Source organism: Letharia lupina, assembly GCF_014066315.1.
Source record: "Letharia lupina isolate WasteWater1 chromosome Unknown contig_3, whole genome shotgun sequence".
Taxonomy (NCBI): domain Eukaryota; kingdom Fungi; phylum Ascomycota; class Lecanoromycetes; order Lecanorales; family Parmeliaceae; genus Letharia; species Letharia lupina.
In genome coordinates this window covers 2,684,322-2,710,531 of record NW_023502972.1, presented here as the reverse complement: position 1 = coordinate 2,710,531, position 26,210 = coordinate 2,684,322, and the positions used below count along the sequence as shown (strand labels likewise).

Below are 26,210 nucleotides of genomic sequence, written 5' to 3'. Positions count from 1 at the left end.
AGCCGAAAAATCGCTCAACAAGTATTCCAATTGTGTATTCTCGCAGTGGACTGCTGGGTATAAATACTCTGCCTTTGCTGTGGATATTCTTATTATTATTCAAGATTCGAAACATCGCTGCCAGCAATTGCTTCGCGAGAAACACTCTTCAGACATTTATAGTCTCCTCTCCTCCCCATTTTCTCTACTCTTACCTAGGTAGAAGTCTTGTACTCACTTCCTAACGACATGTCATCTACGACCACATCCCTCAAGCCTTTCAGTGTCGCGATCATCGGCGGAGGCATCGGTGGCCTTTGCACTGCCATCGCCTTGCTCAAATACCCTCACATCGACGTCCAAGTCTATGAGGCTGCTCCAACTTTTGGGGAAATCGGCGCTGGTGTCGGCATCGCACCTAATGCTCAACAAGCTTTGGAGCTCATAGCGCCAGAGGCTAGAGCTGCTTACGACAAACATGCGACCGGCAACATGTGGCCGAAGCATGCTAAGACGATGGCGAACTATGTTGTGGCTAGTCTATCACCTCTTGAGTTGTGGGACACCCGATTAATTGGTGGACTTTCCTCTACAGGGCGAAGGCGAACATGAAGGCGAGCTCATCCACGCTCAACTCAATGCTTCCGGCCAGCAAAGCGTGCACCGTGCGCACTTCCTCAATGAGCTTGTCAAGACCGTTCCTTCGCAACGTGCACACTTCAACAAACGCGTTGATTTTCTGGAGGATAAGCGAAGCGCTCCCGTTGTCGTTCATTTCAAAGATGGTACAACGGCTATCGCGGACGCGGTCATTGGTGCCGACGGTGTTCATAGCGCTGTCCGTGCACACTTGCTGGGCAAGGAAGCTGCGAAGCCTGTCTTCGCGGGGTCGGTTGCATACAGGGCTCTAGTACCAATGGGCAAAGCGGTGGAAAAGCTAGGGGAGGAGTTTGCGGGGAATGCCTTTTTTCTGTGCGGAAGAGGTAGGGTTCCGATCTTTCTTTCAATCTCAAGTTTCAGCGTGTTTGGAGAAGCAGTAGCTCATGAGAGTAAAGGCAAGGCTTCATTCAGCTATCCCATTGACGGCGGCTCCCTCCTGAACGTCGTTATCTTTGATTTTGAACAAGAAACCTGGGAACACGAGAAGTGGGTTCTACCCGCCGATCCGGAAGCCTTGAGAAGAATGTTCAATACTTGGGGCGCTTCGTCTCGGGCTCTCGTCGAAGTAAGTGTTCCTCGAACCAAACCCACTACTTTCTCATTTTTCCCACTGATGGCCGCATACTATCGGCCAATGCTAACCTCTATACAGCTCCTTCTAGCCACCCACGAACCATCTGTCTGGGCTATGTGGGATCATGGCCCAGCATCGACCTACACGAAAGGCCGCATCGCAATAATGGGCGATGCAGCCCACGCGACCACGCCTTACCAAGGCCAAGGTGCGGGTCAAGCGATTGAGGATGCGCTCGTTCTAGCAACTTTGCTCGCCGAAGTCTCCGACCCAAACATGATTCAGAGCGCGTTTTTGGTTTACGATCAAGTGAGGAGGGTGAGAACGCAACGGGTAGTATCGACCAGCCGAGACTCGGGGCAGTTAGTCGGCATGAAGGCAGAGGGCGTTGGTAGTGACTTGGAGAAGATGAGGGAACTATTAAGCTTCAGGATGCACTGGATCTGGAATAGAGACATTCTGGCGCAGAATCGGGAGGCGCTGCAACTGTTCAAGGAGATTTTGTGAAAGTAGGTGCAGAGGAGCAGTAGGGGGGGGAATGGTGTTTTTGATGTTTATGTATTTGGTTACTTATTCTCATTCCCAGCCAGTGCGAAGGCTTGCACCGGTAGTCCTGGGCTCCAAGTTCTGTCCCTTTTACGACAGGGTGGGCATCAGCCCCGAATCATTTCTTATTCATGATCGAGCCCGTACCCATTTCAACTGCCACTTTTTTTGATACCTGGCCTGGCACATTCATTCCCCGTTGAATCAGACGCCGGTGTCTTCACCATTTCTTTGGCATCTGCACCATCATCCGATGGGCAAATTACAAGTTAATACCCTTCACCAAAAAAATGGGGTATGAAATTGTAAGTTGCCACTACTTGGGGTATGATTTTGTAAGTTACCATTTCTTAGGGTATGAAAATGTAAGATATCATCAACTTGTAGATGTAGCTGTCCCTATGCCTTAGAAGTGTAGTTAGGGTATATGTGAGAGCCCTATTATATAGTAGGGGAAAGTGTATTTAGGGAGGATTTTAGGCTACCTTACCCTAACCCGCCCCGAAACTCTACCCTAAAACCCTACCCTTAGATAGCAATTCCAAGCCACTATGGCAACTTACAAAAATCATACCCGTGTTAATGGCAACTTACAAATTCATACCCCTATTAATGGCATCTTACAAATTCATACCCCATTGGGGTATGAAAATGTAAGATGGGGTATGAATTTGTAAGAATCCCATAGTTTGGGGTATGAATTTGTAATTCGCCCATCATCCGATGCTCACATAAACAGGTCTTCATTCGAACCTGAAGATTGATGTTGCTATAGATGCTCGATCACAGACATTTGCTTACAATACCGAAAGGAAGTCTACAATCTCTACGGTCTTCCATTTGAACATCCCTCAATTTCACCCCCACCTGATACACTGTCTCGTCTTCTTCGTCACCCAACGTAAAATGAGCCCACTGGATGCCTCCAAACCGTAGGTGCCATGATGCAGCCTTAAAAGTGTCGGCTTTCCCTGTCCACTTCACCCTCCATTTCACCCTCCATTTCACCCTCCATTTCACCCTCCATTTCACCCTCCATTTCACCCTCCATTTCACCCTCCATTTCGCCCTCAATTTCCCTCAACCCAAGAGAATTTCTCATCTCGATGGGCGCACTGCTTTGAAGGCTCCCGCTGCTCGCTGAAGCATCCTTATCAACCTCTTTCGTATCTTGATGATCTATCATTGATATAAGAAAGGTCTTCTCCAAGACTGCGAGTTCGGGAAGGTTTGCTAGGAAGAGCCTTGCTAACTCCAACATCCTTTCATCCGATATTCCCAGTAGACGAAACAGACAACTGAGGACTGTATCTCCGTTATAGTACTTTGCAAGAAGATCAATATGTTCGAGCAGAAGCTGCAGAATCCTTTTGTCAGTTGACTCGTCACGCGGAGCATTGGTATCGGATGCTAAGACGAGACTATGAAGACCAGTGACCCCATCACACCCGCAGCAGTTCGGATCTATTCCGCGCCTCAGCAGAGTTTCAACCGACAGTGGTGACCCATGTATAATCGCTGTGTCAAGATCCGAACCACCTGCAAGAGCTCCCAGAGATAAAAGAGCTATGAGATTTCCAACGAGATCTTCTCTGCAAGCAAGGCGTACTGGCGTGATTTTATTCTGATGGGTACGTCCATTGACATTAGCTCCAGCCTCTGCAAGGTACTCTATAACATGAGGTAGATCTTGACATTCTGATATGTAATGGAGCGGCTGGCGTCCAAATGTATCCGCGCAATTAACATCAGCGCCTGCGGCAACTAAAGCTGCGAGAACATCCATAGAGCCATTACTTGCAGCCAAATGAATTGCTTGTCGTCCGTACGCCCATCTCTCATTGACAGAAGCGCCATTTTCTAACAAAACCTGCACCATAGGAAGATCTCCCTTCACTACTGCCAGGTGAAGCGGTGGCCCTCTTACGCAGTACAGCGCGTCTCCCGGAACCCGGGCAACGTTAAGTTTGGAGCCAGGTTGTTGAAGTATTATCTCCATAACCTCGACATGTCCACCGGAGACTATAGCATGGACTAGGCAGGGATGTAGCGAGTCACAACTTTTGGGTCTATTTAGGGAACTGTGTTCCTCAGGAATCATTGTCATTAGGTTTTTTACTCTATCGTTGTCACCTCTGCGGCAAGCTTCAATCAACTCCGCGTACGGGTCATGGGCTGATGAGCTTGTTGATTGGTGGATAGTGGTGGTTACCAGGATACCATCATCTCTCGGCAAGGCACTGGTCAAGACTCTGGAAGGTGGCAGAGCCATCAGAGCATCTTTAAGCTTCGTACTCTGACGGTCCTCCTTTCGAGGAGTGACAATTGCATGGTCAAGGTCGGGCTCTTTTTTCCGCAGGCGTAGCCAACGTGGATTTCTGTAATTTCTTTTGTAGACTCTGGCAGTGAATAATTCGTCTTCGAAACTCAGCCGGTGATAAACAATGCTCTCATAGCTCCTGAGACTGTCGTGGTCACCGCTTTCATTAGTGGACAGAGAAAGTCTTGAAGACAGTTCCGAAGGTACGATGGAAAATGCGCTCTCGTCTGACTTCATGAACTGCTTCTTCGATTGCTGAAGTAGGTCGGTTCTGTCTTGCGTGTTAGGACTTCGTCATGTTAGCGGTTGATACTCAATTGTGGTCGCTGCATTCAAGAAGAGGCACTTCCAAACTTTGATCATAGGCTCTGGACAGCTCGAAGATATGCGGTCTCAATGCCGACAAAATTGAGAACTCACAGTTGAATTGCCTGTAGAAGAAGACTCATTGACTGTGCTTGATCTCTAATCCGGTTTTGATGGCCCTGCAAGGTACCTTCGTTCCACACTAGCCGCGATCGCTGGGCAAAAGTCGTATGCGCTGCATCGTACGACTGCAAGTCTTGCTGCAGTGCGTCGAGAACCATGGATCCTGTGCCCAGGAAATTTTCTAGGCGATGTGTAAACCCACTGTTGTCTGTGGGCGTAAAGTCTTTAGACCACGCTCCAATTCGATCCCACGCGAGTTGCATAATGTCCAAGTTCTGCACCATGGTCGAGATTGTAAGCTTAGCATACTTGTATTGTCCGGCGAGGCTGTTCAGGCTTTTAGCAACACTGCCGCATTGCACAGCCAAACTGATGGAGCCCTCAACAAGTCCCACAACTGATACCGGATCCATCGCAGAAGAACGACAAATGTAAGTTATGAAAACTCAAGTAGAAGATAACCCTGCATCTATGCAGGGAGTGACTTTCACTGCAATCGAGAATAGCAGAAGATCTGTGCTAGAAGATTGGGCGTAAGGCGATCCCGGCCACAAGTCCAGGCTGTGCTGGGCCTTTCTATAGCTTCACTACCTTCAAATTGGGCGTTTGACAGCTCATCCAAAGGTTACGGACAGATGAGAGACTTTTCGGTATTCGGCGTTCGAGTCTGTATAGATGTGGCAGAGTTGATAAGAAAGTGGTCGAAGGAGTCGCAGCAGCGGGGCTGAGACAGACGAGGCTACAAGGCTGCATCAGACCTTTCGGTTGATAGGTCAAAATCGCCGTCATTTCTAGAACATTGGCTGTGACGCACAATGACATCAGATTTTCTTTCCGTTTCTTAGAATTCGCGAGACTCAAGATGAATGTAAGATCGCTGAAATTCGACAGGTGTTAAGACTATAGGCACTGCTAACATAGTTTTCCTTGGTAAGGGCATGAAAATGTTTACTTTCTTCCTCTCTCCTTCGTCTCTCTCTGTCTGGCCATCTCTCTTTCTTGGCACTACTGAGTGAGGGACTGTACTATGACGATACAATATGATTGATTGAAGCTGTACACGCTCATCGCTGATCTACCCCCTTGACAGTGTTGCCAACCCTGATAAAGCTACTTTCCCACTCGGAGAAGTTTCTAATACTCTACGCCACGCGGCAGTGGCTGCTCTTTGAGCTGATAAAAGACGATGGTAGAGCATAGTGAGGATAAAGTCCCAGCTCCGAGGTCGTAGGAAGCGTGAAAACCATAGACGATCTAAACGCCAAAAGTCTGAAGCATTCGATTCTACTGGAACCGCTCACCAAACCAACAGGACTGGATCCTTCAGTTGGAGTGCTATCAACACGCTCGCCTTCACACTTGTTGTCGAGTTTTAACCCTTTGACGTTGAAGTCTTATTTAACAAATGCTTAATAGCTACTAACCAAGGATGACTAAAGTACTGAGTACGACTTCGTTCGCTCCGTGATCACCAGCGTGGAGAGATCTCCGCCGCAGTCTCATGTACGCCCGTTCAGTACAACCTGGATGCTCATGGTGGCAACTTTAAAGATAACAATGTAACGAACGAGGCGGGCAACTACATTATCATCGCTGTCTCCTACTCATGTTCCCTATCGCGCGGAAGCTCTCAGGCTCGCTAGCTGATAAACCAACCACCGATCCTCTCTACCTCGGCCATCCACTAGATTTAGAGACCCACGTTCGACCCGTTTATTCTGTCGAGACCATAGTAGCAACAGAGCCGATAGCCGGGGTTCTGAAGTTCAAAAGCTAACGGAGCCTAGACGTCGGATTTAAAGGGTCAGATCTGGAAGCGACGAAGAAACGTCTCTGCCGAATTGTGATCTCTTGGTGGTTTCTTGTATGTACATGCGTGATGACCTATGTGCCATACTAAGAGCACTACACAGACGGCTCCAAGCGGCAGCGTCGCTTCGAATTGTTCTAGCCTGGAAGCATGACACGGAGTGTGTCACCGGCTGTAACTCTACCCAAACAGTGGGCAGGACGGCCTGCATGGCTTTGCTCGCTAAAGTTCCCCAAAGGAGTGATAGGTGGATGAGCTGAGATGGAAGTCCGACGGATTCCGAATGCCTCGGCTTCCTTGAGAATGTTCAGTCTACCAGATATGCTGGCAGGGTCGTAGGGAAGAGTTTTGTTGCACGCAGTATATGCGGATTTGAGACTGAAAGTACAAACGGTACGAAAAACCCTCAGGTTCGTGCAGACATGCGTCGTCGGTAGGCAAAAGACGGCATTGGCTTCTTTCTGCAGAGTTGCACGCAAGCCCACGGAGCCGGGAACGTGCATGTGATTGTGGGGGTACGAGTACAGCAGGCTAACCGGCCCAATGGGCTGATGACCAGATCGGCCTTACCCCATTTCCCAGGTACGCTTTAGGACGCTTTCTTCATCACGATGTGCGGTGACAGCACACTTTGGTGTCGACAGCCTTCCACTTGAAAGCTAAGCTTGCGCATGGTTATGTAGCAACCAATCCGTCCCAAAATGTGCGTCGCTTGGTGCAGAATAGTTTCGTATACCAACCCATTCACTCTGCCCACTACACCCGCAAAACTCGATTCTTCAGCTGTAGGGAGGTATAAAACGTTCGTTGATGGCAACGAAGCCGCTGCAGCGACCTCAGCCATAGTTCTAGATAGACGCAATATTTGTACGAAGGTTTTTCAATACCTCGTGTCTTGCCTTCATATAGTCGTACACCATATATCATCACGAGAGCGGCAAGGCTGACAAGAGAACCTTGTCTGCTGGTGCTGACAGCACGATCGGATTTGCAACAGAAAAGAAGAGTTGAGGATGCAGGAGGAGCGTGATAGAAGCCTCGGAGATATCTATGTGAATTCTACGAGATCCGACGGGCCGAAGACTTGACCGTCTCGGACTTTCAAGAGATAGCCATCAACACGTGCCAGTCCTTCGGTCACTGGAGTGGCTTCAGAGTGTGTTAAGTTGAGGTGCGCAGCTTTCCATCGAGATTTCTCGCCTCATCTGATCGAACCTCCCATTCCTGTTTCATGTGGATCGAAGAATGTGGCGGCGGAACTTCAACCGCAGCAAATGGACTGCGACCATCGACCAAAGAGTCCGGCTTGCTGATTGCATCACTTGCATCAATCTGAGTCTTGTTGTGCTCAAGGTCCGAGAGCAGGGAGGAGTCGTTAAACCTTTGAAAAGCTGGGTTTCTCGATCTCTTCAAGCGCAGCCGGGCCATGCTGCTCGAAAGGACATTGCGTGTTTCCGAGTTAGTCTCCTTACTATAGCCAGTAATCCTTTTGACGGTGGGCGGAAAAAGTGGCAAGCAAGCAATGATGATACCCAGCAGAGGTTCCAAAATCGTCACAATGGCAATCTTTGTAATACCATAGGTGAAATCGTCGAGGTTCATGTGAATAGATAGGATGAGACGGACAATGGTAACAATACATACGCTGTGAACATAGCGGTTAGCTCCACTGAGCAAGGAAGCACACGTCGGGGCACATACAGGAAGCCAAGAGCGAATGTGATTGTGAGTTCAATCTTTCTCCGTGTGGTCATCTGTAGCCCCCAAACCATTGGCATCGGTAGGAGAACGATGGTCAAATCCATGGCTACATTGCAACCGCTGAGAGCAATAAGAGATCCGAGGGGGCTTTCGCAAACTCCTGATTGAAGAGGGTCCCAGTATTTGGCAAGCGGGCGGCAAGTCAAGAGGTCACTGACGACTATCCCGATACCGAAGGCTATCACGAGAACCATTACTGCGTACGTGGTTATAAGGAATGCTCTGTTCGAGCGGAAGATGGTGATGTAGAAATGCACTATGGAGATCCTAATGGACGTGTTTGCTGCAGCCCACGCGACATCCGAGGCTAGATACGCCTTAGTGAGGATACATCAGCATTGTGAGGACCACAGGCGAAGAATGTCTCTCATTCGTTCTTAACATACCTTCAGAATGTCCGGTATTCTTGTTGGGTCTACGTATTGTATATGCTTACCACTTCCGTCGTGAATAATCACTTCTTCTGGTCAGAGAAGCAACCAATGACAAGAAGGAAAGCCAACCTGTGTTTGAGGTTATGACTAGGCTAGCTGCGAAAGACTGCAAAGTCAGCCTGGGGTCGAAGAAGGATACTTGGCTTATGTTCATACCCATGAGACCACCGATGCATAGTCATTCAAGAATAGACCATGGCCCTGAATCTTCCTAGACCACAACCGCATGCCAACAGCGACAGCGGCAAGACCAAGGAATACACTGTTTATGAAAATCACTGTGATCCCCATGGCATCTCCATGGCTGGGACCGACGCTTCTTTGATACATTGTTCGAGAGCGCAATCCAGAATAACAATCAATACACTCACTTTGCGGCATGCAATGCGAGGAACGAGGTGTAGAGTACAGGAAAAGAAGCTGAGGGGCAAGATGACTCGGGGAAACGAGACCCTAGATGTATGCTTAGCGCTTTCGATCAATCGGATAGGCAAAGTAAAGCCGTCGCAATGTCAGCACTCGCTACCAAGATGAGGCACATGATACATTGATACACTGATTAGCATACTACGTGGCAGCCGCTGAGGTGGGCACATAGTGGCAACAATGGATTATGTGGTGCGCTTCGGATCTGTCAACGGTACAGAATCTAGGCACTACCGTTTCGTAGGACTGACCTCCGGCGGTTCGCTGAATCCCGAGATGTTCAAACGCGGTCACACGGACAAAAGCGGCAGGGTCCCAGTCCTGAAGTCCTACTCCTCATTCATTCGGGAGAATTACATCAATGGTGCACAGTGAGTAAGGTTGGTACCCTTTCGAGATCTAAGGAAACCGAAAGAAGAGGCAGAAAGTGTTTGCTCGAAGAGCAAAATTGAGGTGGTCATGCATATAATCGGGGTACAATTCAGTGGACCGAATGTGCACATCGTAGATGTAAATCTCATATCCTTCAATTGTTGCTGGTCGGTGCATGGTATGTGCAATGATGAGGATGACCGCATGGCTCAGGCAGTCTCCCAGAGCCGCGCCAATGGTCAGCAAAGCAGATCAGGACTGGCAAATGCTTGCCACTTGTAAGCCTCACCCTTTTAGGACTTCTTCAGGCTGGCAGGGTCTGGACCCGCACAGACTTCTTAAAGATCGCGCTGAGCTTCCGGAAGTATAGGGGATCCTGCAGGACCTAATGCACAACGACGACCTACACTAGCGTCTTTGTCAAAGTCCTATCCCGCCATCTCTTGTTGCTAGAGTAAGTATGACGTTTCATGTCTTGTATGTGAAGAGAGAGCAATGACCTTTTATAGCCTTGCAGCCTTGGTGGCACAGCACAGCATCGCCTCATGCTGGCGTGCCACTTTTCCGGATGGAATCAGTATAAAAGAACCTGCTTTGTTAATTGGTGTGGTCGGACTCATCGGTATACGCCAGAAGCGTACGCGTCGAGAGTTTGAAATTCGTTGGGGTTTAAAATATCTCCAAAGCAAGGGGATGAAAGAAAACCCATGTACAGAGGCAATCTTAAGGGGGGCGTACAGCCAGAAATAAGCGACAATTGCACCGGATTGAAATCTATGAAATCGCCTTCTTGAGTGAATGTAAAGTATTCTGTTTGAATCGAGTTCTCTTGGCTATGGATTTGATGAGGTAGAAGGCCAACTTCTTCTGGCTGATACGCACAATCAGGCTATGCTGCGGTAAGTCATACGGCCAATCGGCAGAACCTCTGGGTTCAGGATTTGTTCAACTATCAATTTGTTTTCATGAAGCAAAATTTAGTCCTCATGTTGTATGTTGCATTGGATGCTACCACAGTGGCATCAATCAACAGGCTGAAAGTATGTGGAGAGTCTTCTCAAACCCATAGGTGTAGCCCCATTTCGTTCCGACGGATCTTGGCGTGATTGCCTATTGTGTTGCGGTACCCTTTTCTCCTTGACTCAAGCTCTTCGTATTGGCAACGTTCGGGTTCTCCTGAGACTTTGGCATTGAGGACTGTCTGTAGAAAGGACGAGTGCACGTCTATGATCGTTTTAGTCTGCACAATCAAAGCTCGTCTTTCTGAGGAGAGCCAGTGCAGAGCGACCGTACCTCTGTTACGGACGTCTCCCAAGTCAGTACTTCGCTGGTTTCCCGACTCCCATTTAACACGCGGCTTTTGCCCCAGGACCCCGGCTCGCCAGCCTCAATGCTCTTTCAGTGTTTCCCTCGCTCTTTATTCTGCTCTCCTTCCTTGTCCACGGGAGACCTCTCTGGCTTAATTCCAGCAATGGAGTCACTTCTCCTTGTAGCTTGAATCTCATAGGCATGCGATTCTACACATGTGAGGCCCATTTCTGAGGGCAAACGCGTGTTGGCAACAGTTCCAAAGTTGCAGAAGATGATCCGGTGTGTGGGATACGGGACGTGGCGGCCTGAGGAACAGGTAGTCAGTCAACGAGGATGTCCTGCAACGACCACTTTTTGACACCCGTCTGCATCAACAGGGACGTTGTAGTACTGTTGTAGAGAAGAATCGGAAGAGTTGGTGGAGTGACTGGTGATCCTGGGAAAAAAAGGTAGAGAAGCCGACGGAAGGTTTGCCGGAAGTCGCCGAAGTAGTTCCAACACTAGCGTGTTGCTCATCTGCTTACGTAATCGAATCTCTTTGCACTAGCTCAAAAATCCGGGGGTTTCTGTACCTATTCTAACGTCTGGCAAGAGAAACAAATCCGTTGTTGCTTTTTCTCCATCTTCTGTCCTATCCTACACATACAAGGGGTTCTATCATCGACGCTCTTCTCCAGCCTGACAACTGACCAAAGCTCAGTATGGCACTCCTTCCAACCACATTCCTTACGCCTCTCCTGGCCTTCTTGTCCCTCTACGCAGCCCAAAAGTCATACATTGCCATCACCAATCTCCAACAGTACGAAGAGCGCACGGAAAAGGCTGCAAAGCACCTTGACAAGGCAGCGCACGATCTGTACAAGACTCGAGTCACCCAAGCAAGTGGGGCCGCCGCAGTATGTATCCCAACGTCTCCTCCGCAGGTCCTACACGACCTTTCTTCTTCCCTCTCTTTGGCTGAAAAGATTTGTGCTTGCCCAATGCCGAGAGGTCTGTCCTTGTTGTCGTAATCGCAAGGCCGATCACGGTCTCCAAATTCTATGACTAGCACTAACGCCGAGATTGATAATCTTGTGTAGATAGCTCTCTCCTTCATAAGCTCCGTTGTGCTATTTTGCAATCCCAATGCCTCGCCAATTGTAGCGTTGGCCAACATCGCTACGACTGCGGCTGCGTACATGCACATCACGGGGTTCTGGAAGGCAAAGGCTCAGGTACCCTTTGTCACTGGCTTCAATGAGGGAATTAGGAAGAGCAATGATCTGAGGCGGTTACTTGTGTCATTGGGTGTCGGATGGACCTTTACCGGGCTGGTAGGGTATCTATGGGCATGAGCAGGGGTGACTGTCTCAGCCAATATAAGGTCTTTAAGTGAGAACCCAGAATACCGACATACTCTGGTTATCTCACCGCACTGCCCAGGGGTGACAATTGATCATGCTTGTATAGGGTTCGGAATGTTCCATGATATATCTTAGAGCTGATTGACACAGCCGGAATAGCCACAAAACGCAAGAAAATCGAGCGGACAAATAGAGCAGCTAGCAATGAAGGATCCCTTCTTCGTCGAAAGCGTGGTCATCTTAGTTACTATAGCAGTCCTCATCTTTTCTTCACTTACATACACTTCTGCTTCCAAATTCTGATTCGCAGCTTGTTGAATCTCCGCCTGCTCGATCTCACACAGCGCAGCAGCCTCCACCAGAACCTCCTCTGCGTCGCTCCAGAACTCGGCAGTGGTACAAATGCCTTGCCAAGCGGTAGGTATATCACGTGAGCTCGAGACTAGCAGACGCTGTCGGAACTTTCTTGAGCTCCAGCTACTCCTCCGCCGTAAGGTCATAATAAATCTCCGTCTCGTCTTCATTATTAGCATTCAGCCAGTATCATATTCCCCTTTACGGTTTGTAAAATACCCACTTTGGGGCGAACATGACCAGGTCCTAATCTGATTACCGGTGATCTTTAATACCCTTCCTGGCTGAATATCAGTCATGATGTTGCCAGTATCCCACTCATAATATGTCAGGCAATAGGACTCGAAATCCAAACTTCTTCAACGCTTCCACCTGGTCTGCCGTTTACACAAGCCAGTCCATGACACTCTGCCGTCAGGTCAAACGCGAGAAGAGATGCTTTCGGCGACCAAAATGATACAGCGACATTCGATCCGAACCGTCATTGAACGAATCATCCGGTGGTTCCCAGTCGGCAGCCAAGGTCCTGATCTTTAAAAAAAAGGTCCCCCACAAGGCATTTGGCCACGTATCTCCTCGGACTCTGGCCCGAAGTCGAAGGGACCAACAGTAAAGTCTTGTTCCTCCTCCATAGACATGTTCTCTGCTCGTGAGTAAGGTCAAGATAAGCGTGAGCTTGCGATTCCGGATCATATTCTAGGATCCTACGCTGTATAACAAAGGGTTCTCCAAAAGGTCTATGGCTCGTAAAGTCATGAACTACGACATCTGATTAAAGCACCACAGCGTGCTTGATTACATCGTAGTATCTTGACATCATGACATGGTGGTCTCATGCTTTAACAGGGCACCCTCAATCCTTACGACCATCAGTCTGTTAGAAGATAGCCCGAAAGTACAGCGCTTTGTACATTGTAGATTTTAATGCGGAGGCTACTTACTCACCGCATATCGCCCAGCTACCCTAGGCCTCCTAGGAATCTGATCGCCGGGAAACACTTTCCCTCGTGCGAATCAAGGTGGGATCCTTCGCAAAGACCACCCTCCTCTCAGACGCTCTCACTCGGAGCTTCTTCCTTTGATGGCTCTTGATATTCCCGCATGATATCAACATTTGCCCCTCATGGTCCTTCACACTTTCTCAGAAGATCAACGTTTGTCGCTTGGGTAATACGCATAGGGCTCAGTGCGATGCTTTTTGGCATCCCACCAGCCCCTGGAACGTTCGAGTACCCCAAAAAGGGCCGATCGGAGGCATATGGCCCCCGGACCGTCTCTGAAGAAACTTGGACAATTGGTCCTAGATTCGCAAACAACGGTCGTACGGTAGCAATCGAGGCAGCGATGATTCCGAGATTCTGTTCGAGCCTGTCTTTCTTTCAGCCCCATGAGATTTCGTAGATACTCTTGCTAGGACTCACACGGCGAACACCATGTTGACTGCGTCTGCGTCTGGAGTGACTGTCAGAGCTTGTGTGGGGGGTCTCGAGGTGTGAAAGAACTTACGAGTGACATCCGCGGACGAATTCGTATGCAAAAAGGCAATGCGGAGGATCGAGAAAGATGCAGTACTTGAGTCGCGCTGATCAGCATCACAGACGCCGCCTGAGCACGCAAAGTCTTAGATAGAGTGCCATAGGCTTACACGACCCCGAGTCCCATGACTACTGAAAGTCCTATCTTTAACGATCTGTTTATCTGGAGTCTTCGTATAATCAAGGCAGGTAGGCCGGCGCACGTAAAGTCCGTGAATATATTGATAGCTGGGATATCGTCAGAAATATCACAAAAGGGCAGGGGGGAGTATTCACCGGCCTGCACGTATGCGATAGAGGTCGAGACGTTTTCCGAATAGCATTTTCCCTTGAGGTCGAGGTCGTAAAGTGCCCTTAACGGTCTGCACTGTGCCAGCAAGGCAATGACCAGACCGAGGGTTGAGATGATCAGAAACCCCATAATGACATAGATGAAGTAGCGCACAAGATGTCGAGTTTTGGTGATGAAGCGTAGAATAGAGATACACACGGAGATCTTGACAAAGCAAGTGCCGATCACAAACTCAATTCCTTGAACAAAGGTCCACTTGATGAACTCAGACAGTTGTACGGGCGTCAAGGTATCGATATGCCGGCCAGCGCCATTGGCAACTTGGTAAACGTTGGCGACCGTGCCTAAAAGAGATAGGGTCTGGGTCCAGTGAGCAATACTGAGCTTCATATTGTGTGAATCAGAGGGAAGAATCACCAAAGCAACGCAGATGGTATAGTCATCCCAGCCGGTGATACGGCGTTTCATGCGAACGTACATGCGAAGGAAGACAAGATTTGCACCGATAGCAAAGGTCACCAAGGAGATCGAGGACACAGTCATTCCTCGAAGATTACTGTCCTGCACCGGAGGCGATGGGGTTGCCATCCTTTACAGCGTCAATATTCAATCTCGAAGAGCAGTAATTTCACGATGCTACAATTTGGAGGGTTTTGTTCGAGATCGAGGAACTCAACAATGTTTGACGACAACAGATATTTACATTAGACGGCGCTTTTGATCTGAAAGCCGAGGGAGCCGACCATTTCAGCATCAAACGCCGCGTTACGACATAGCTGGGAGTCATCTACGGAACATTCCACAGTTTCAGCTCGAGATGACAGCCTCATCTGCAAAGTATCGACCATGGCCATCTGACCGCCCCATACGAATACTCTGTCAGATCAGCAGTTGAATTCTCCGAGGGGGAACATTTCGGTTAGAGCTGCAGTTGGTAACACGCAATATCTTATCGTTGCCGTATCTGGAAAAAAGCCGACAGGGCCTAGAGCTTTAAGGAGTAGTGGGAAGCGTGCAGAAAGACAAAAACGTCCAACCGGCACGGCGCGGATGTTGCGATTGGTCACGTGGCGGCGCGCATACTTCATGTACTTTGTACTCTACTCTGATTCGTTATACTCATAGATCGCGGCAGGTGCCAGTGGATTCCACCCTCCATTATCCATGCCATCAGAAGTTCAAACGCACGTATTACTTATCTACCCTGCAGAAGGTGCCTCGGCATAAGCAAGTGAGTGGTCTGCCTTGCAAATGCAGCAGCAGCAACCGATACGATATATCATCGACAAGTCTTTTTGAAGTAAATGGTTTCCCCAGTCTGTCGAAATTATTGGCTTCGTTCTTTCTTGCCTGTTGGATGAACAGGAGCCCACTTTATAGCATTTAATGGATCCCGATCATCGTATATGTCGCGTTCATCTTACATCATTCCCTGCTGCCATCTTGCAAAGTGCTTTTAGACAACCGTCCAGCCTTATAGGTGAAGCGAGAGCCGAAATGTCTATCCCGGATTACGCCAGTACCGCTGTCATGAACGTCAGACTGCTTACGTGAATACTTCCCGGTTCTCGAAACACCGCCGATCAGCACACAGCCATCATTTGAGACGATACCAGCTTGAGCGTAGGGAGATGGAAGGTCAGCGCTAGTACTGGCGCCCATGGGAGTCGCCGGTCTCGCAGAAGAGCCCAGCATGTTGTTTCGGTCATGCCGTAGATGACTCTCACGACGCTATAACCGCCGCAGAGAATGTTGACAGCGACAGGCGTCTGCCTGGAGACAATCAGCGACCCTGTATGGATCGCCTTGACGCGATGCAGCCGTTGGCTCGTCGAAGGTGAAGGTAGCATATATGCGAACCGTCGAGCGCTTGCTCGGTAGCGCAGACGACGTCGCCGCGACGCTTGGTTATACAGCCGAGCCTAGTCTGTAGGAGCGAGAGGGGAGAGTCGTGGATCATCATTTGAGGTGCGGGCGTGAAGGGTAGTCAGAAGCCAGAAGTGAGCGCCAATCAGCACGGTACTGAAGTCGTGGAAGGAGCGCTCCCGTCGGGTTTGAGAGGCTATGGAGGCTGAAGGGACGTCAGCTGTGCCTGCGTGGAGGAAGTTCTTGTGAGTCACTTCGACGTCTTTGGGGGAGGGTTGGGCTGTCGAAGGGTAAGACCGGTGAATTGAAAGATGATGAAAGTGTTTTGGTGAAATTACCTCAAGATGTAATCGATTGTGAGTGTGATATTCATATCTTCTTTCATTCCGTGCTCATTCCACTAAAATCCAATCCTGGTCGCTCGTCCATCAACTCCGTCAAAGAAGCTGAGTTGGAGCCAGACCGCATACCACCCTATTTCAGATCTTCACCGAAGTCGTCGACTTTCGCCTCCTCAATTCCAGACAACGTCGCCGCCGAAACCCCAATCTCTCCGAGGCCTTCATAAACCAGCATAGCTTTTTGCTCGGCTGCGAAGTACGGTGCTCTTCCGACGAACATCGCCCCCGCAGCTATTGTTCCAAGCCAGATAATAGGAGCACGGATGTGTTGGGGTGAATTCACCAACACAAGGTCTCTTAGATAATTGCCAAACGTTCGAAATCCGTATGCGAATGCGTTGACAAGGCGCTCGACGTCAGCGTAGGTGTAAAAGTCGATTTCGAATGAAAAGGCGGAAATGATGCAAGGGATCGAGGTTGAAAGCCAGTGTAGATTGGGGGAACGGGGAAATGAGATGATGTGGGCGAGGGCGGGCCGAGTAGAAAGGTTAGGAGGTTGATGGGTTGGGAAGGGACTGGAGATGAAGATGAATACATGTCGGCCTCCAACTAATAAAGACAACAAGTGAGTATGTCCGGGGTAAATACAAAATCAAGACGCATCTGAACACGGGGGGGAAGGAAAGAGAAAGGAAAAAAAGGTCGCGGGTGAGAAATTGGCCATGATACATATTGGCTAAATTGACGGAGCCGCCTTTTGACCATCGATATCCCGGGGTTTGCCACCCAGGCCGGCGGACTGCGCTTTGAACCTCACCTCTTTACCGGCCAAAGCCTCAGAACGGGTATCTTCATAGCTGATAAAGCATTTCATCGCATTGTCTACTGCGAGGCCAGCAGCGTAACCCTCTTGATGAAAACATGCGTCCGTCTTGCATAACCTTCCTTGAATCGTCAGACATTCTTTGAGAGCCGATATGCGTCTATGAGCCCAGTTATTTTTTGCGCGGATAATAAGCACACTGTCAACTTTCTCCACATGCATTTCCCCACAGACGAACTCCGTTCCCACCGCAGCCACAATGAAACACACCTTCCGTGAAGGCTCAAATCTCTCCTTCGTACCCCTTTCGTCACTTGGATGCCCACGGGTCTCCCAAACCTCCTCTTCACGCTCAAGCGTGTTTCCTGAGGCTTAGGTTAGCGGACACAGATCTTTTTGGCAATATCTAGATCGAGCTCCAAAGGACATGACAACTTACGCAAAAAGAGGCGCCAAACCCTTCCCAGACCTCGAAAATAGCTTCATCTGCCCTCCAGCGCCGCTCGCGCCCAGGTTGTTCTCCGTCCTGACCGCGGATGAACCGGCTTTGAAATACGTTTCATACCCATCACTGTTCTCGATTCCTGCTTTCTTGAACCAGATCTTCGCCTCCCCCATCTCCGCTTCCAGCAATACCCCCAATTCATCCACTTGGCCGTCTTCGCCAAGTCGGAATTCGGCTTTGGAGAGGCCATCGGTCGTAATTTCGTGATCGCCTGGCTCGATTCGTGCTTCAGTGCTGAAAAGGCGGATGTAGATCGCGAAGTACTCGCCGCTGACGTGCTGGAAAGACATGGAGATTGGGTATTGTTCATATTGGATCAAGCAATGGAGGGTTTCTTGGGGTTGAGAGGCTCTGTGGGAGGGGTTGGTGCCGTTGATGGTGAGGGTGAGGGCGGGATAGCCTTCGTTTATGTAGGTCTGTTCGCGCGTCAGCGGGTATTGAGTACGGAACGGGGATTCCAGATGGAGTCATACGCCTGCGTAGGAATGTAGAGGTAAAGAGAGAGGTATGGAGTCTTTGCCTTTAGGCGCACTCGGAAACAAGAGATTTCTCGCGTTCTTTAATGTTTCCAACTCCAGTGACTCATTGAGTTCCAACAAGGGGGCCCAATCAAATCTTTCTCGCTCGGGAATTTCCATCATATCGTCGATCAACTTGAAAACCAAGTTCTGAATCGCACCGCCCGTTCCGCCATTGGCCATCATAGTAACACCCCATTGTAGGCGTGGGAAGTACATCATTACGCTGCTGAAGCCCGGTAAGCCTCCTGTATGCCACATCAACACTTCACCACGGTAGTTGCTGACATGCCAACCTAAGGCGTAAGCTTCGGACCCTCTGAAGCCAGTCGGTTCCTCTGCTACTGGACCGCTGATTATCCGGGGCGAGCGAAGGGCGCGATGTCCAGCCGGTGATAGCGGAGCGGACATCGTCATCATGCAGCGTATCCACTTGGTGTAGTCGAGTACGTTGGAAATGGTTGCACCGCATCCAGACTCCTGTGGGGCATCGAGCCAAGGGATGCTGTGATAGTTTTTGGTCTTGTTGGTCCAGTAGTGTGGAGTGGCTAGGGACGGTCCACCAGAAGCTGCCGATTTTTGGGCGTCTGAAAGTGAGAAGAAAGTGCTGGACATGCGCAATGGCTGATAGATTCGTGTTCTGAGAAAATCGCCAAGCCACATGCCAGTCCATGTCTCAATGAAATGTGAGATTGCGATATACATCATATTGCAATACTGGAACCTCGTCCGAATTTCTGCAGTCATCGGTAACTGGCGAAGATTCCGAACGACGTCCCGCACTGTGACGTTAAGTCCGCCGTAGCTTAGATCATGGCGGGGCATACCAGTGCGGTGGGAGAGAGCGTCTTCGATGGTGACGTGAGAGGTGGCATATTCGTCGGGTAGTACGAAGTCCTCGCGCACCACATTTTCGAGTGGTACCTGCCAAAAAAGGCTTTCGCTGGTGTTGACGGAGTCGTCAATGAGTAGGGAGACGGCGGCTGCAGTGAAAGACTTGGTGGTAGAGGCGGTATAGAAGAGGGTTTCTGGCGTGATAAGCTTGTCTGGGAATGTTGCAATGCCGTAGCCCTGTGATGGTCAGCTTGTCCACGTTTCTGTTTGCATGGACAAGGAATAAAACCGCTCCAAAGTGCGCGTGAGACTATTTTGGGAGGACTGGTCTTGTGCTTAATACATTATGAGTTGTTCGAAATTTCAAGTCCAAACCCGCCCAGACAAGTACTACGTGCTGCTAGGGATCCAGCTTCGAAGCAAATTCATTTCTGTCTGGCTCGCATTGAGCCGCCAACAGCTTTTCACGGAGAAACTCATACTTTGCTGAAAGTGTCATCGCCCTGTATGACAGCCATGGCTAGTCCTGGAGTATGCCAACGGTCCAAATTCTCGCTAACCAGCTTATCGAAGCTTGCTGTGAATGGAGAAGAAGTCGAGTCGGTCAAAGGGACTTGCCGAGCACCAAGTCCGATTTCGGGAAGAAGAGCGAGGCAGAACAGATAGAAGAGCATCTTTGTTATGGCTTCTGATTGATCGTTTTGTACTACGAGCAGTATGAGGAGTCTAAGGCGACTGACAATGTGAGAGCTGCCGCCTAAATCGACAATTCAACTTTGATAAGTTTTTTTGGCATCTGATTCGATCCCTCCAAGATAGTAAGTTTATACACTCAGGCGAAGAGGACTGCACTGCGGTCGTTGCAGTGTGAGCATCATATGTCAACGAGAAAAAGGCGGAGACAGATGTGAGACGGCGGAACATCGGACCGACGAAGGCGGCATAATTTCCTTGGCGCCAAGATCTCTTGTATACTTGTATGTTGATGTATTTCGGATTTATCTCCATGGAAAATGTGAGGTATTCACACCTTGGCGGTATGCTTGAGAGCTTTTGTTGAATGAAGTGGACTTGTAAAGTAGAGTAGAGTAGTATTTGAGGTTTGGCAGACGATGATTTCGCCACACACACGTTAACCATTCGAGGTCTAGCTGATCTTTGCGACGACGCTAACTCAGGCACTCAGAGATTGCGCCTCCTCCACATATCCCCACAGTCATTCATGGATCTTCCTCGTCTTTCCAGCTCTCTCTAACACAAAGAACAAAGACCCTCCATAACTATCGGCCTGCTGCAAGGACTACCTTACCTTATGATTACCGCCGCTTTCGACTCGCGGACCCTTGCCAGTATGCGAAATGATGCCATTGAAGGTCCCTGAGCAGAGGAGATAGATTAGCTGCACGCCCTCAGATCATTGATATGATTTACCCCGAGTTGGCGCTCCGATGACCTCGAACAACAAAGCAGGGTATGTTACATATGTCTCAGCGGATAAGATGATACCTCGCTCTCTTTTTTTGTCTCGTGCATCATATAGTGGCGACTCAACTACCGGAAACAGCGGGGTAACTAATGGACCCCTTCACTCTCGAGCTTGCAATGGTCGAGGAATTCGGGATTCCGAATATGCCACACGCGATCTAGCAATTCGCAATTCTGAACCTCGACAGCAATACCAGCCAGCCGCAAGATCCTTCGTTCCAGATTATAGTCCATCTATCACTGGTTACCAACGAAATCGTGGACAGATGGCTTGATTGGTGGAAAACTCCGGAGCTACGACATAGAAAGCGGGTCAAAAGTACTTTTCCGGACTGTTCAATCGGGCACAGCCCACCATCTTCCCCCTCCGTTTGGTCATGGCCGTCTCGTACACATTAACTTTTCTTTGTCACTCAAATCTGCCCTACAGGATATCTTGGCGCTGACAAGTACTAGTACAAGGCAAGCACACAAAACAGATCTGATGCAAACACTGAGGCTATTGCTAGGGCAAATAAGCTAGCCGCCGTACGCTACGCAAATGCGAGACACTAGCGCCATCTTTTGCTACGTCATGGAGCAAAAAGTGTCTAAGCGTTTGAATCAGTCTCTTCTAAGGTCGTGGTCCTAATCTAGCCATCTAATTACAAGGACAACAATTTCGAAAGGGCATTACCGAGACCTCAATCAATCTAATGAACGCATCAAAGACAGGGGATCTTTCAAGGGGATCCTTTCCAATTGCTACCTAGGAGCATATATAGGGAACAGTCAAGCAGAATGTCCAGGAGACTCTTCATAATCGAGGAGAAGGACCAGTATCGAGAAGTCTCAGCACAGTCGCTTCCGAGACTCCGGCCATGTGGTCTAGGTTCGCTTTGAATACCGGGTACGGATGCTTAGCTGATCGCAACTGAGTCCGCATGCGCCATCTTTTTGCGGCACAGGTGGCAGTTTCAGATCAAGTCCATACACTATGGGACTACCTCAACCTTACCCAACCTATCAATCTAACTCTACTCCTACCCCACCGTCAGTCCCTGACTGCATCTCCTTTTCCCTCCATGACTATGATTCGTCGCTTCTGCACCACGTGTGTAATCGGCCCCAGGCGAGGTTATATTCCCTTACCAAACCCGTCCTGCTACCAGATTCATTAGCAGCCAGCCAGCTTCCCCGCGTATCAAGGGTTGACCCAAGCACGACCAACTCGCCACCTCAGATATCACATGCCGGTAATCGTCCCACACACTAGGTTTTAGCAGATCAGTCACTTAATCGGACATTGCGCCGTGGGTTTGCCATCTGTAACGGTTGCAGCGAGGCCCAACTACCGTTCCTTAGCAGTCCAGAACAGTTTTCATCCCACAGAGTTCGAGTCTGATGGACCTCAAGTCTGGTAGCGAAATTCACTGCCTTCATAAACTGTAGACTTGCCTTGCCCAGAGCATTCGTTTACAATACTAGAGTCTAGGTACTTTTTCTCCTTCGCTTCATATCCTAACTTTTCCCGGCATTCCCCCACCTCGGTCACGACTAAGTACCGTGGTACAGCTTTCGCATGACTGCATCAGCCCCTCATCCTACTGGCTACGAATTAACCCAACTGTGGCATAGTGTGCCAGAATTACTACCTGATACCTCGCCGTTGGTCGTGCCACTTCGTGGCCGCCTTTATCTCCGTACCCCGCAAGGGTCCATCGGCTTCAATTACGACATCGCTGGCAGGATGGCTTCAGACCCGCTCCCTGGGCTCAAACGCCAGCACTTCTGCGTCACTTCTTGCAGTGCCTCTTTGTAAAAGTCAACACATCCTCCAATCGTCCATGTCGAGCCAGCATCGGGTTGCATTTGAAACCCATAACCTCTTTGCCTTGACTAAAAGCACATGAAGCAAGCGTACATCCGGACCTTCTTGCACGTTTCATACACGAGTTAACGATACGCCGGTCTAGGAGCCTCAGTTTTAGCTGTCCAAATCTCGCTGTAATAGGATCTCGACTTCTCTTACTGATGCCAAAAGATGCCGACGAAATCGCTAGGCTCCGAATCTTCACAGATCCTGGCTGCAAAAGTAATGAATTGTAAACACCAACGGTTTCCGAATCCAATGGTAATGGAGAACCCCACCGGTACTGCTATGTTGACTGTTGCATTTTCTACCGAGATGACTCCAACGTGAGAGACTATATCACCCACAAGTTCCTCTGCTGGAGCAAACACGTCTTCATCAAACTCCATCCCGCCTCCGGTCTTTCACCAGTATCTTGAAGAACGTGCCGCCGAACCCTCCAGACATCCTCATTCTGGCTACAACAAACGGTCCAGAGCTTCTTGCCTACTCAATCAGTTCGCCGCAATCTACCACTCTAGGCTGCGAAAAGAACCATAGCCTTCAATAGAAAGACGTTCGCAGAACCCTACGCACACGAGACCCAACGACATGAGGACTCCGTCACCTCAAACACTCGGCGGCTTCCTCCTCGTCCTCCGAGGTTACGCCGAAGCCCAAATAACACTCGCACCAATACCCACCAGTGCCTGCGTTGGCCAGGGTCTATCTGGTTCGGCAACATTCGCCAGCTCCATCAGCCTTGCCACAGGCGCACAGCGGATACCGGCCGGAGATTTCTGGAATCAGGTTGGGGCTGAATGGGTATTCGACACAGATACAAGTGGTGTTCTCTTCAGTGACCTAGCAGCAAACGATGGTCCAGACACACCTGCTATAGACTCAAAAGCTGTGAGTCTCGATGACAGCAGCACCAAATGGACATTCTCTGCGGCCAGTGGTGTTTGTAAGTACTCAGCATGACTACCACTGACCTAGTCTTTCTCAAGTCATCGGGCTGACAATGCTGTAGCCGAGGTTGACATCGTTTTCAACGCTGGACCCACCAGTGCCGCAAAATTCAGACGAGCTGCCTCATCCTTTGAATTGATCATCACCGCTAGCGTTCCCTGTTCCGACGATGCTGGGCAACCATCCCCAACTCCTACTGCGACTAACAGTCAGAATGCCGCGAACCCATCTCAAGCCTCTCTATGCAGCAACGCGGCCATCGAAACTACAGACACGGATGAATGGTCCAATTATGGGGTCAGCGGTGCAGTGTCCTCGCGATGAACAGAGCTGACAATCCTAGGTTGACACCTATGTCTCAAGCGTATTGGCGGCTGCTGCCACAAATTCTCTCTCACCTCAAGTCGACGCGGCGAAGGTTCTCCAAGAAGACGTCGGTGCGGCAGATGAATGCCAATATACCACACGTGACGCTCCATCTCGCCTATCACGCCTTTGCTTACGCTGACGGTTTGATAGCTTGTGATGATTATGCTTGTAAAGATATCAAAGACTCGGCCTCCGGATCCAACCTTGTGATACAACGCTACTTGGCGTACAATGCCTTTATCAACCTTAACAATTTCTTCGAGGTCATGATAAGCCAACTGCTTACCGCGTCGAACAACGGCTTGGGCATATCGACAGCAATCTCAACCGTAAGCGAATGTGTTTCTGAATAAGACTAGATCTAATTGCGAGTAGACTTTCTACACGGACCCGCCACCTGCAACCACGTGGAGCCAGATTATGGGGGCCATGACGCCCTTCCTCGGAATACTCAGTGCTGTCCTCGGACCTATCGGTGTAAGTAGAACTCCTGACCATGTGCGACAACAGTCGGTGTAACTCTCCATGCAGGCCGCTACCGAAAGTGCGGTTGTCGCATCCGTCCAGAGTATAATGGGCGCGGCGACTGGGATCCAAGCTACCAAAACATCCCCTGTCATTGATCAAAGATTCACAGAGTATGTACTTCTCACGTCTCCAACAACAGCATTGGGCCAATTGACTGTGTCAAAAGGGCAGGTGATATTGATCAATGGACTCAAAACTACCTCCAAGCGACATATCCGTCGCTAGAAGCCGCGTACGAATTGACAATCGGCAACGCCTCTGCTGCCTCCTGGACGTCTACCGAGGGCGGTAACAAACCAGTAATGGCCGGTGGAGAATGGCTTACTAAACCCTATTCTTCAACCTTTGTCAATACCATGCTAGACAATTTCGACAAGATTGTGACGTATAAGATGATCAAGTAATGTTCAACCTACACTTTTACCATGACCATACCATCGTGCTGACGTGCGGATAGCTACATATGGAACGCGTCCGACACATTCGTCGTCTACGTTCCGTACGGACCCGTGATGCTGAACAGCGACAAGATGGGTACCGTCAGCGCCTCGGACTGCAACGGCTGGAAGGGATCCGATCCCTTCCTCAACTGCAACGCCCCAGGGCCGGGAATGGCTCGGGTTTTCAATCCCAACAATGCGTAATCTCGTCCATCGCATCCACAGCTTTGAGCAGCACGTCGCTAATCCTGTACCCCGTAGAAAAATCCTGGACACCACCAATCCCATGGGCGCAACGAGCGGGTTCAAAGTCGGCATCGCGACCCCAGTCCCCATCGACATCACCCTCGTCACCGCCGGCGCCGTCAACTCCTGGCTCGCCGGCAATTACAACTACGACCTCTCAGATGCCTACCCGGACGTCAGCCAGGGCAAATTATCCGGCACCGACGCCGCCAGCCTCGCGAAGCTGTCCGTCACGCAGGATACGGCTGGCTTCTTCAACCTGCCCGTGTGCAAGGTGTTGGATCTGAGGAGTTTCCCGAACGCGGCGGCGGGGACGGGCTACGCGAACAGTGAGTGGGCGATTCCGAATCCGTTCCTTCTTTCGACCATCCCCATCGATGGACCTCTACCCGACGTCCATTAACCTCTCACCATGATCGTGGATTCAACTCTTGGGAACACACAAGCTGACGCCATTTTTTTTTACAGCGCTCTGCGGCTGCGCTTCGGGCTCCGCGGTCGGCGGCGCCAGCAATGGCGGCAACATCAAGTTCTATGATAGCGTCTCCAGCAAGATCCAAAAATATGTGCTGCCCGCGCCCGTCAAGAACCAGAACGGTAACTGCCCTGGTGACCTCAATCCGGCGTTGAACGAGATCGCTTGATCGAAGTTGGAACGCGGAATGCGGGGAGAGATTCGACTGGGCGGGGGGAGGATTGTGGAGGGACAAAATCATCGTCAGCTGGCTGAGTGCTCGGGAGGATTTTTGTGGCTTGAAGTTTGTCGGGCTTGTTGGCGTGCGTTATCGCATCCTTTGTTTTCTCTTCGAAACCGACCGTCGCCACGGCAGCCGGTTTGTTCCAAGTCCCAGCATCGTACACGGCCTCTTGTTTCGCTTTGGCATCTCCGCTGCGAAGGATACGTATTGTACATACACCATGCATCTATCAATCGTTTTCTATAGTCTTAGGTTTTGCGAGACCATCATCACAGTTCCGCCCTTGCATGCATTCGATTAATGCAGACGCTCTAAGCTATGAAGCTTGAACCACTCGCGCTTCATTTCGAGGCCCGGTTTGCTCAAAATCTTGACGAAGACCCATGTCCTGATGCCTTAAGGGCTCTGATTATACAATACACGGATTTAAGGTCGTAGAATGTGCACTGGATCCGCCGTTCGAGCAGCTATCAGAAAACGGTCTCCGCAGCTTCAGGTAAGAAGCCGAACACCACAGATGTACCTCCCCACCCCCCAAGCTGGGGAAGCTGGGATCTAGGCTGTTGCATGCCTAATGGCCTTCTTGGTTCAAAGGGCTACTGGGTAGA

The 26,210-nt window shown here is 49.9% G+C and overlaps 7 protein-coding genes across 7 annotated transcripts; 3 read left to right on the top strand and 4 right to left on the bottom strand.

Annotated features, from left to right (window-relative positions):
- Positions 1–228: 228 nt before the first annotated feature.
- Positions 229–1,720, top strand: HO133_007560 (uncharacterized protein; the record flags this gene model as incomplete). Its single annotated transcript, XM_037298451.1, has 3 exons — positions 229–510; positions 575–1,204; positions 1,292–1,720. The coding sequence occupies 3 exons, from the start codon at positions 229–231 to the stop codon at positions 1,718–1,720; spliced, it is 1,341 nt and encodes a 446-aa protein (XP_037157086.1).
- A 991-nt stretch (positions 1,721–2,711) lies between these two features.
- On the bottom strand, positions 2,712–4,921 carry HO133_007559 (uncharacterized protein; the record flags this gene model as incomplete). Its single annotated transcript, XM_037298450.1, has 2 exons — positions 2,712–4,350; positions 4,500–4,921. The coding sequence occupies 2 exons, from the start codon at positions 4,919–4,921 to the stop codon at positions 2,712–2,714; spliced, it is 2,061 nt and encodes a 686-aa protein (XP_037157085.1).
- Positions 4,922–7,479: 2,558 nt separating this feature from the next.
- Positions 7,480–8,123, bottom strand: HO133_007558 (uncharacterized protein; the record flags this gene model as incomplete). Its single annotated transcript, XM_037298449.1, has 2 exons — positions 7,480–7,963; positions 8,020–8,123. 2 exons carry the CDS (start codon positions 8,121–8,123, stop codon positions 7,480–7,482), a joined length of 588 nt encoding a protein of 195 aa, XP_037157084.1.
- Positions 8,124–11,323: 3,200 nt separating this feature from the next.
- Positions 11,324–11,956, top strand: HO133_007557 (uncharacterized protein; the record flags this gene model as incomplete). Its single annotated transcript, XM_037298448.1, has 2 exons — positions 11,324–11,518; positions 11,702–11,956. The coding sequence occupies 2 exons, from the start codon at positions 11,324–11,326 to the stop codon at positions 11,954–11,956; spliced, it is 450 nt and encodes a 149-aa protein (XP_037157083.1).
- A 1,484-nt stretch (positions 11,957–13,440) lies between these two features.
- HO133_007556 (uncharacterized protein) lies at positions 13,441–14,734 on the bottom strand (the record flags this gene model as incomplete). The annotated part of the gene is made up of 6 exons (XM_037298447.1): positions 13,441–13,687; positions 13,741–13,771; positions 13,826–13,890; positions 13,965–14,009; positions 14,058–14,082; positions 14,131–14,734. 6 exons carry the CDS (start codon positions 14,732–14,734, stop codon positions 13,441–13,443), a joined length of 1,017 nt encoding a protein of 338 aa, XP_037157082.1.
- Positions 14,735–17,528: 2,794 nt separating this feature from the next.
- HO133_007555 (uncharacterized protein) lies at positions 17,529–19,707 on the bottom strand (the record flags this gene model as incomplete). Its single annotated transcript, XM_037298446.1, has 4 exons — positions 17,529–17,541; positions 17,616–18,097; positions 18,155–19,270; positions 19,516–19,707. The coding sequence occupies 4 exons, from the start codon at positions 19,705–19,707 to the stop codon at positions 17,529–17,531; spliced, it is 1,803 nt and encodes a 600-aa protein (XP_037157081.1).
- Positions 19,708–22,961: 3,254 nt separating this feature from the next.
- On the top strand, positions 22,962–25,548 carry HO133_007554 (uncharacterized protein; the record flags this gene model as incomplete). The annotated part of the gene is made up of 10 exons (XM_037298445.1): positions 22,962–23,316; positions 23,383–23,618; positions 23,665–23,788; positions 23,841–24,019; positions 24,066–24,167; positions 24,222–24,328; positions 24,385–24,618; positions 24,676–24,858; positions 24,920–25,233; positions 25,373–25,548. The coding sequence occupies 10 exons, from the start codon at positions 22,962–22,964 to the stop codon at positions 25,546–25,548; spliced, it is 2,010 nt and encodes a 669-aa protein (XP_037157080.1).
- Between the last annotated feature and the right edge of the window lie 662 nt (positions 25,549–26,210).